Source organism: Entelurus aequoreus, linkage group LG24, assembly GCF_033978785.1.
Source record: "Entelurus aequoreus isolate RoL-2023_Sb linkage group LG24, RoL_Eaeq_v1.1, whole genome shotgun sequence".
In the NCBI taxonomy this organism is placed as follows: domain Eukaryota; kingdom Metazoa; phylum Chordata; class Actinopteri; order Syngnathiformes; family Syngnathidae; genus Entelurus; species Entelurus aequoreus.
This window is the reverse complement of record NC_084754.1, coordinates 30,001-41,280: the sequence shown is the minus strand read 5'-3', so window position 1 is coordinate 41,280 and position 11,280 is coordinate 30,001. Positions and strand designations below refer to the sequence as shown.

Below are 11,280 nucleotides of genomic sequence, written 5' to 3'. Positions count from 1 at the left end.
GAAATATAACATTTATTTTGTTGGTTAGACAACAAACAAGCAAAGACATCTGGTTTAAGTATCCTGGCTTTATTAAATGCTACAGTACATAAAACATGTCCAAGTACAATGATTCAGACAGTCAACTTACTGATAAATAATACTGAGGAATAATAAATATGTATCTTCTGTAATACAGAAAGTATTACCATTACATTTTTTTATTATATGGAGAGAAAAAAATACAATTATCTTTAGGAAGTTATAAACAACACATCTAAGATAATGTTTTTAAAAAAATATTTTGAATGATCTCATATGTAATCTCCTCATAATCTCTTGCTTTCCTCTGTCAGTGCACTTATGGTCATATGTATTTAAAAAGGCCATAGTAACTACAGGGAGGTTATTACAACCTCAGTCGGACAGGAAATCCCTCCCACATAGAATGGAATGTCTCCATCTCTGAAAAAAAAAACCGATAAGATGACCAAAAGGATACAGTACTCACACAGTAGACATGATACACACAAAGCACACAAGGAGTGTATTGAAGAAGCATACCAGTGCACACAGAACATAGACGCTCAATATCTCCATAGCAGGTTGACTTTCAAGGCTAAATATTTTTGTCTATGCGGTCACAAAACTGACAGTAACTTAGCACGTGTTGAACTAATGACACTTTTCAGAATACCACCAGTCTGAAAGGGGGCATAGACGGCAGGATGAATAATGCATTGCAGTGTCTTCTGGTGTGATGCAGCTTCAGGTGGGAGTGTAGCAACAAGGCGCTCCATAGGTGCTTTACAGAACAAGCTCCTTCTGAACGGCCCACAGTGTCTCGGCACTCTTTTCCAACTGCTTCTTCTCCTCGGGCTTCAGGTTCATGTTGATGACGTCTGTAAGGCCGGTGTTGCCGAGGACGGAAGGCACGCTCAGGAAGACCTCTTCCTTCACGCCGTACATGCCCTGGCGGACAAGGGAGAACGACCATGAGAAGGTGGTCTTTTGGCAGGTATGTTGCAAGACGCTCATTTTCTTTCTTTATGTAGTCATTAGGCACAATCTCACAATACAAACATGTCACACAGTAGAGTAGAGAAGTGCCTCGCTTTTCGTACACAACACTTTTTGTACGATTCGGTTTTCGACATAATACTTGTTTTTCCTACGTTGTCTCGGTTATCGTACGACAAACTAGTCCATTTGTCTGAGTGTTCCTTATAATCAAGTTCTATCAGTTTTTGTCTGACCTTTTGAAACATTACGACTAGAAAAACATAAAACTGTATTTTTTATTTGAAAACCGTCTAATAAAAGACTTGTCTTATATTCCGGGACTAGAGAATTATACAAACAACCACTTGTCCCCTAAGGAAGTCAAGAGCTGTTTTCCCCATCACTTGGACAGACTTGGCTGGGATTAAGAATTTCCCATTTAAACCGATACAGAACCAATTGAATAAATGTTACTTTTAAAGCCCAGTAAGCCTGTGAGAACTGTTCACTGACCAAACCACTCTCCAACTTGCACTCTTCACTGTGAGATCAGTCTCCAACAAAGCCACGTTCCTTTCTGAATACATATCAGACTGTAATGTGGACAATGTATCCCTTGCAGGAACATGGCAAAAGCCAAATGACTTTGAGAATTTAAATCAAGCCCTGCCGTGTGGATTTGTTTACATCACCATGCACGCACTTCTAGGAAACAAGGGGGGCTGCTCATCTATAGCAAGACTCTGAAAAAGTACCCCGTTCAAGTGATTGTTGCATTAACAGTTGTCCTTGCAGTGCAGTAAAAAGAACCAACACCAACCCTTATTTTGACAGTTTATCGTCCTCCTGAAGTTTCTCCCACTTTTATTTCTGAACTTTCATCCATTTTAGTGGATATGTGTGCCATTACTCCTGATGTTATTTCAACTAGAGATTTCAACATCCACATTGATAGTCCCAAAGACATGCTTTCCAAGGTTTCTATTTCCACCCTGGATAGTTTTGATTGCATGTTCCCAACCTACATCAAGGGTCATATCTTAGACATGTTCTGCTGTACGGGCATTGCATCTTTTAACTTTTCCTGTTATGATATTCATCTTTCAGACCACAACTGTATAGCGTTTGCCATCAAACCTCCTGTCTCCCAAATCTGTGCACGTACAACATTAAGGACATCAATCTGACTCACCCATGCAGTCTTGTCTGCACACCAGCCATCAGTTACTGAACTGATCGATCACTATAAATGCACTTTACACCCTACACTCAACTCCTTGGCTCCACTAAAAAATGCACACTGTCACCTTCTCTAGAGCCGCACCTTGGTTTAATTTTTAACTCCGCCAGCTCAAAACCGAAGGCCATCGCTTGGAGCGTCTTCTTAATAAGAAAACAGGTCTGATTGTGCATATTCAAATGTACTCCGATCATATATCAACAAACAAACTTGTTCTCAATCCTGTCAAATCACAATCCAACCCTGATATCCACCGTGATGGAAACAATGCGAGATCTTTTTTTTTTTCAACAGTCAAAAACTGCTCAACCCCCATGAGGCAACTTTACACTTCACATCACCCCAACAATGTCAACAATATTTGGACTTGCATGGACCCGTCAGACCACAGAACACTTTTCCACTTTGTATCAATCTTATATGAGCTCAGGCCCAGCGAAGCCGAAGGCGTTTCTGGGTGTTGTTGATCAACGGTTTTCGCCTTGCATAGGACAGTTTTAACTTGCACTTACAGATGTAGCGACCAACTGTAGTTACTGACAGTGGGTTTCTGAAGTGTTCTTTAGACCTTGTGGTGATATCCTTTACACACTGATGTCGCTTGTTGATGCAGTACAGCCTGAGGGATCGAAGGTCACAGGCTTAGCTGCTTACGTGCAGTGATTACTCCAGATTCTCTGAACCCTTTGATGATATTACGGACCGTAGATGGTGAAATCCCTAAATTCCTTGCAATAGCTGGTTGAGAAAGGTTTTTCTTAAACTGTTCAACAATTTGCTCACGCATTTGTTGACAAAGTGGTGAACCTCACCCCATCCTTGTTTGTGAATGACTGAGCATTTCATGGAATCTACTTTTATACCCAATCATGGCACCCACATGTTCCCAATTTGCCTGTTCACCTGTGGGATGTTCCAAATAAGTGTTTGATGAGCATTCCTCAACTTTATCAGTATTTATTGCCACCTTTCCCAACTTCTTTGACACGTGTTGCTGGCATCAAATTCTAAAGTTAATGATTATTTGCAAAAAAATATATTTACATCTAACACAATTTCCTAAACTCATATGGAAACGGGGTTTGTATACATGTATGTATATATATATATATACATGTATGTATATATATATATATATATATATATATATATATATATATATATATACATGTATGTATATATGTATATATATATATATATATATATATATATATATATATATATATATATATATATATATATATATATATATATATATCCTCCCCAAGGTTTCTCATTGTCATTCACATCGACGCCCCTTGTGTGGGCTCTGTGCCGAGGATGTCGTTGTGGCTTGTGCAGCCCTTTGAGACTTTTGTGATGTAGGGCTATATAAATAAACATTGATTGATTGATATATACATACATACATACATACACACACACACAAACACAAATAAATCATTATTTAAAAATTATTTTACAAACTTATACTTACTATCTTATTATCTTACATATTTTTGATACCGTTCTTGTATTGATTCATTAAATAAGTGAGTTCCAACAACAGGAAGTGTGCTGCTGGAAATAATACAATTTCACTTATACGGTGCAAAAAACATTAGTAATTTACTACAAGGTACATCATTAACCTGCAATAGATTGTACAAATATATCTCACTTAGTGTCCAACGTGTGTGGTTGTCCTTACCTTGACAAGTGTTGACACGGGGTGCACCTTGTGCATGTTCTTGGTGATGCTTGCCACCAGATCAGCCACAGACATCCCAATGGCCCATGAAGTGTAACCCTTCAGCTTGATCACCTCATAAGCCCTGTGGCACATAAACAGTTGTTATACTTCACTCATGAATAAATGTTACTTATACGGCGGAAGCCATTTAAGACGACATCTGTTTGACTCGTTGACTCACGTCGACATAGGCAGTTGTCGGTAAAACTTAAAAATGTGGATGCTAGCAAAAGCGCCTTATTGCAGTGAAACTTGCCAAGGGACATGTAACCAAATATTAACATTGCTGTATGTATACTTTTGACCCAGCAGATTTGGTCACATTTTCAGTGGACCCATAATAAAGTCATAAAAGAACCAAACTTCATGAATGTTTTTTGTGACCAACAAGTATGTGCTCCAATCACTCTATCACAAAAAAATTAGACTTCTAGAAATTATTGGAAACTCAAGACAGCCATGACATTATGTTCTTTACAAGTGTATGTAAACTTTTGATTGTGACTACATATACATATATATATATTTATGTTTGTTTTATGCATTATAACTCATAACCCCCCCTAGAGGGGGGGGGGGGGGGTTACCCACACATGCGGCCCTCTCCAAGGTTTCTCATAGTCATTCACATTGACGTCCCACTGGGGTGAGTTTTCCTTGCCCGTATGTGGGCTCTGTACCGAGGATGTCGTTGTGGCTTGTACAGCCCTTTGAGACACTTGTGATTTAGGGCTATATAAATAAACATTGATTGATTGATAAATAAACGTTAAAAGTCTGTCTACAACATAGTCAATGTGAGGGGTCCTCGATTCCGCCTATGAAACCCATAAATAACCATCCAAAAACCACCAACAAGACTCCATTTATATTTCGTGACTAGAATATTTACCAAGTGATCACAAGCTTGTGTGCCTATGTTGACATAATCTCGTGGGAAGCTGCTTTTTCACTTGTGAAAGTTTATTCTAGACCATAATTCATGCCTCTCACCTGCATAGGAGAAGGATGAGGACGTATTCAGACAAGTTGGTACACTTTGACAGTCAATTTAGACCCGGGAATGTCGAGAAAGATACGAAAAGGCGGTTGGTTCTACCCCCCCTTTCTTCGTGAGGATTATGAGTCATTTTTCATCTTAACGGGACTAACAAGATTCTATCAGTGAAAATCTTAATGACAGCAGACATTATTATGTATGTTGGCTTTCACTGCAGTGAGTAATAATCAGTGTTGTTGAAAAAAAGGCGTTTTTGGAAAGAGGCGTTTTTGGAATTATTTTGCCGCATATCCTTAAAATAATCAAAATACGTAAATATTAAATTTTATTAAAATTGTGCCCATTACTACATTACATACAGTATATACTCAAAACATGTACCGGTATATAAAACCTTAATGGAGGTGTTTGGAAGTTTTTAAGGGCTTTTATAGGCATTTTTTACTAGTAAAAATGCATAAAATAAGAAAAACATGTGTTTTTCTCTCACAAAAGGATTGTGAATGATAGGCAAAATAAAAAAGTGCAATTTCCCTTTATATGCACCTGGTCATAAGAAGATGTAGCAGGGAGGAATCTTAGCGACTTCGGGCCTAAATGAAAGGTTTGCGTGTATTTAAACACGTACAAACTTAATAGCACATGCAAAGCTGATCTACTAAGATTGTGAGCAGAAGATTGTGTCTTTTAGCATCTGTCTTCATGAATATGCAGAATATATGTTGATCATCACAATGCTGCAATATTTATCGCAATACAGATTTTAGACCATGCAAACATACTTAAGCCAGATAAATTCATAGTGAGTTTGTGGCAGGCTGTAGTACAGCCATGATTAAAAAAGAGCTGCAGTATATTGGCGTACTGCCATGATCAAATTCCTCAGCTGGGATGGTATTTGAAAGTGTGTTTGTTTTACTTTACTTGTATGTAAACAATGTGAGTGGACTTTGTTTAAATTTTATTACTGTCACTGATTAACACAAGGCTTGCAACAAATGATATTGATTGCAGGACAAGTCTCAGTCGTGGTTCTGCTGGACCTAAGCGCAGCCTTTGACACAGTTGACCATACCAGCATATTATACATAAGTTAGAAAACTGGGTGGGAAAATCCGGTTCTTTGCCTAAATGATACGTCAGTCGGCCTGCTGGTTTACTTTGTCGCTGCATCGAACAGATCTGTGTGTGTGGATGAAAAACTAATTTCGACAACTAAACTAAGATAAAACTGAAATCTTTGTTTTTGGCGCACGAAAGCAAAGAGAAACTATTAATCAGCTTGAAACCCTCTCTCTGAAACCAAGTAATCAGGTTAGAAACTAGGGGTAATAATGGACTCAGATTTGAACTATAACAGCCACATTATGTCAACATCAGCTTTTTACCACCTAAAAACATTGCCAAAATCAAAGGAAAAATGTCCTAATCAGACATAGAAAGACTAATCCATGCCTTTGTCTCCAGCAGGTTAGGTAACTGTAAAAACCTTCTCGCTGGGCTCTCAAAACGAGCTGTAAAGCAACTGCAGTACATCCACAATGCTGCTGCTCTAGTCCTGACTAGAACCAGGAAATATTACTATATTACTCTTGTGCTTAGGTTATTGCACTGGCTTCCTGGTACTCATTGAATTGACTTTGAAACAGCTTTTCTTGAGTACAAGTCTTTGTTATGGTCTTGTGTCAAAGTACATCATCTACCATGTTAAAACCATTCGAACCACCTCGTGTTCCGAGAACCTCAGGGAGTGGTCTCCTCATTTTGTCCACAGTCAGGATGAAACCTGGTGAGGCTGTGTTTAAATGTAATGCTCCTAAAAATTGAAATATACTTCCAGAAGATGTGAGACAGGCCTCAACCTTGGCAATGTCCAAATCCTGGCTAAAAACACTCTTACTTAATTGTCCACATGGCAACTGAATGTATTTTATCTAGATTTATTTAATTTAAATATTAATTATAATTGTTTTTATGATGATTTTATTTTTGATTTTAGTTTGAAATATGATTATTTTTAAGATGAATTTTCTGTAAAGCACTTTGAATTGCTTTGTGTACAAATTGTGCTCTATAAATAAACCTGCTTTGCTTTGCCAAACCCACACTAAGTTGCTTTATAGACTTAATTGCACTTACCCATCAACAACTTGCTTATGCACGCTCTTCCAGTCATCACCATCTCCATCAACCCCAATGCTAGGGTTGATGCCTTGAAGACTAACGCCAGCCACATTCACGCCGCTCCACACGGCCACTGATTGGAACGGAACACAAACAACCTCAGATTCACTTTGGTTCGATCACAGGCTAATGTTGTGATGCTAAATTTAAGTTTCACCGGCTGATATTTTATATTTATTTATAGTAAGCACTGCATACCACTGGAGTCTCCGTGCTCTCCAATGATCCAACCGTGGCAGCTGGAAGGGTGAAGGTGGAGCCTCTCTCCCATTAGGTGGCGGAAACGGGCTGTGTCAAGGTTGGTGCCTGAGCCAATAATTCGGTGGCGTGGAAAGCCGCTCAGCTTCCAGGCCACGTAGGTCAAGATGTCCACTGAGGGAAATTGAACGACATGACTTAAGTATTTGGACACTTGGCCAAGTTGTCATGGACAAAAATATACACAAAACACACTTTTGCTGTTCTGTTAGATATGAAGTTCTTCCACACTAAATTTATCTAAGCAGAAGTTAATGCATTGGCTGTAACTAATATTTTTGTCCTTATGATGCCATAATGCACCGCCCTTTCTTACCTGGGTTAGAGACAATCATCAGGATGCAGTTGGGGCTGTACTTGACAATGTTTGGGATGATAAATTTGAAGATGTTGACATTGCGCTGCACCAGATTAAGACGACTCTCTCCTTCCTGCTGACGAGCGCCAGCGGTCACCACCACCACCCGGGAGTTGGCTGTCACGCTGTAGTCTGCAACATTTTAAAAATGCTTAGTTAGAGACAAGATATAGATGGATGGATGGATAAATAGGTAACAGTGGAACCTGCTTAAGTCGCTGCCCATTTTCCGTCTGACTCATGTTGACATATGCGGTTGTCGACGTAACTAACACCCAAACTAGAATCATTCTTTTAATTTAATGTTTACTGTGGTTTGTACACACAAAGAAAAATTTAAACAAAGGTGAATTGGTCCTAATAAAATATGACATCACTACTATAGTAGAGCTAACATCACATAAATCAGTAGTAAATTGTATGTCCTCATTCCCATCTATCAGTGTATGCAGGATGTGTGTTTTTTTCCCCTTTTTTTCACTCCTCTGTGAGTGTTTGCAGGGCATTTGGTGCAGGCAGGCAACACACAGGATGTCTTCCTCTGAAGGGAGAAAGAATCGCCAACGCCATGTTTGTTTACACTGTGAGCTAGGAGGAAGTTTAGGACCCAATACAGGGTAAGACTACTTGATTTGTTTACCCTAACACAGCTACAGCACAGTACGGGAAATCTTGCCTCATTGGAGATTTTTTTATCGGTTATTGAACCTATTTTTTTAATGATAGTGGATTTATCAGAGTGACTCCTAATATCGACGCCATAATCGTCATGCATCCTTATTAACAATTCTACAATACATGCTAACATAAACTGAATTATTTGTTATTGAAATTACCCTTTTATGTTGACAAAAGCTGTTGACCATATGTATGTCGGCATTGACTTAATAGAGTAAAGAACGATGAACGCCAAGTTTGTTCACAATACACATACAGCGCAGTACAGGCAATATCGCCTCATTGGAGTATATTTTAATCGTCATCGGAACTATGCTGTAATAGGATTCATCGGTGTGACATCATAATTTCTAATATGGAACTTGTAATTATTAGTCAAATGTATTGTGCATCCCTGAGCTCTGGGTCAGTTTACAACCACCTACGATGTAGGAGAGCCCTAACCCACCTTTACAGCACAGTATGAGTAATGTCACCTCATTGGAGTTTTTTTCCTAATCAGTTATCGGACCTATCTTTTTATGTTATTTATCGGCGTGACGTCGACTCGGTAATTACAGTGTTTCCCACACATTCATTTATTTGTGGCGGCCCGCCACGAAAGAATTACGTCCGCCACAAATTTAAAAAAAATAAAAACTTTTTTTTTTTCTTTTTTTTGTCCTGTCCAGCTTCTCAGGGAAATCATATAGTTGATGTAGATGCCCTTATAGGCTGTTCAGATTTACTTTACAAAAGAGAAGTGTAGGATACTTCTCTTGTTGCCTTATTTGTATTTGACCACTACTGTTTTCTGTTTATTTATTACTGACTGTGGCAGGACACCTCTGCCTCTGTTTCACTTTATGTTGCTGGTAAATAATATGGTTGTAGTAGTAGTAGACTAAAGTTAAATTATTATTTAGTATGCACTAATTAAAGGGGCAGAGCTTTGTTCAAATCTGTATATAAGTATGTACATAAAGTGTTGTAATTATATTGTAAAATGGATGGATGGACGTTTAAAGCAAAACTGTTATTATTAATTAGTAAGTATACATTTTTTGAGCCTTTTTAGAGAAAATCATATCATTGTAGTAAATAATGCAAATTACTCGATGATGTCATGGTGACCACGCCCATAGCCACGCCCCCACCGCCACAGGTATCTTGGCAGTTTATGGGAAACACTGAATTATCATGTATCCCTTTTACAAATTCTACAATACATGTCGACATAAACTGACCAAATTCTCATAGAAATTACCCCTACATGTTGACAAAAGTAGTCGACCATGTATGTCTATGTCGACTTAAACAGGAACGTTTAAAAATAAAAAAAATAAAAAATAACAATGCGGTAAAGCGGAACTTCATGAGTTGTTCGATATAAGCAGGTTTTGAGACTTTTATTAGTAGATTGCACAGTACAGTACATATTCCGTACAATTGACCACTAAATGGTAACACCCGAATAAGTTTTTCAACTTGTTTAAGTCGGGGTCCACGTTAATCAATTCATGGTAGGTTGTCGATTTAGATGGAGTCCAAATGTTTTAGTGTGCATGTCCTTCTTACCTTTGTCTCCCACAATCTTGTGTGTTTTAAGGAAGAAGGAGCCATGCTGCAAGTCCATGACTTCACCCTTCAGCTTGTCCTCCATAACGTCCACCAGTGCCAGCTCGTCACACAAATCCTAGTCGGTGAATACAGTACGTACAAGTATAAGCAAGTCTTCTAGGCCAGTGATTCCCATTGTGAATGAAGCGATGAAAGCCACATCCTTTATTGCCATGGCTTGAAAGCTATGCGACAGAGTTGGGGCCTTGTTTTCACAATGACTGGCACAAATACAGCACACAGTCAAAGGCCAATAAATAAATACAGCGTAGTCATACGGCACATGGTTGGCTCGAAACCAGACCACTAAGATTTATTTGAGTAAAATTGCTACATTTTGTAGAAAGAAGCACAACATATGCTTTATTTTATTCCCCAACAAAGCATAGGCATTCTTCATTAACCAAAAATGAACACTTTTAGGTGTAATTTGAAACACAGGTTCATACCTATATTCCTCAGCACCTTTGAATAGACACTTGCATTATGTATCTAATGCCATATTGTGGTTGTAGTTTGGTTAGAACTGCTCTGTATCACATTAAATGCTGTTTAACTCCTGCATTACACCTGTTTTATTTTAGCTAAAGTAAAATTACATCCTAAATCGACACATTTCTGTTGTTTCAGCCTTACCTTGAGCAGTATGCTCATGGCGGTGGCCATGCCCACCATGCCGACACCGACCACCGTCACCTTGTTCCTGCTGCCCACGGACTTATCCTGCAGCACATGGCTGATCAGTTTTTCTTTGGTGGCCATCTGCAGGGAATAATAAAGAGTAAAGGACATGGATGAGGAATGTGGTTGCTAACACTGACACAGCCGATAATGAAGAGGTGGTGAAAAGTGAGTAAAAGTGTTTAAAATACTGGTGGTTACTTCATTGCGGGGACGTGTACAATTAATAGACAACTACACTGTAAGAGAAGCACTTATTTAACAATATATTCGTTAATATCACAGAACATGTTATGCATCATGCTGAAAGGCTAATACATCTGTGTGCATACCAATGGCACATGTAAACACAATAATAAACATAGTGCAAACGGAATAACTGTATATAAACAAGGATATATCAGTTTTATTTTCAGTTAGCTGAATTCAGTTTAACATATCTCTTCCTGTTCCACAGTATCCATGGTGGCATCATTTTGTTTGTTTTCTGAGGCTCCTTATTGAGATTCCCAGCATCTCACTAACTCTCCATAGCAACCCCTGCCTAGACAAACGCTCATTACTTCACG

General features: G+C 38.6%; 1 protein-coding gene across 1 annotated transcript in view; it reads right to left on the bottom strand.

Annotated features, from left to right (window-relative positions):
* Positions 1-503: 503 nt before the first annotated feature.
* The window catches only part of LOC133641793 (L-lactate dehydrogenase A chain), a 13,047-nt gene continuing 2,270 nt past the window's right edge, over positions 504-11,280 (bottom strand). Inside the window, exons 2-8 of the mRNA XM_062035814.1 lie at positions 10,667-10,792; positions 9,989-10,106; positions 7,712-7,885; positions 7,336-7,509; positions 7,093-7,210; positions 3,912-4,035; positions 504-951 (exon numbers count right to left, since the gene is read on the bottom strand). Coding sequence (XP_061891798.1) covers positions 787-951; positions 3,912-4,035; positions 7,093-7,210; positions 7,336-7,509; positions 7,712-7,885; positions 9,989-10,106; positions 10,667-10,792 — 999 coding nt within the window. The 3' untranslated portion in view covers positions 504-786. The remainder of the gene's footprint in view (positions 952-3,911; positions 4,036-7,092; positions 7,211-7,335; positions 7,510-7,711; positions 7,886-9,988; positions 10,107-10,666; positions 10,793-11,280) is intronic.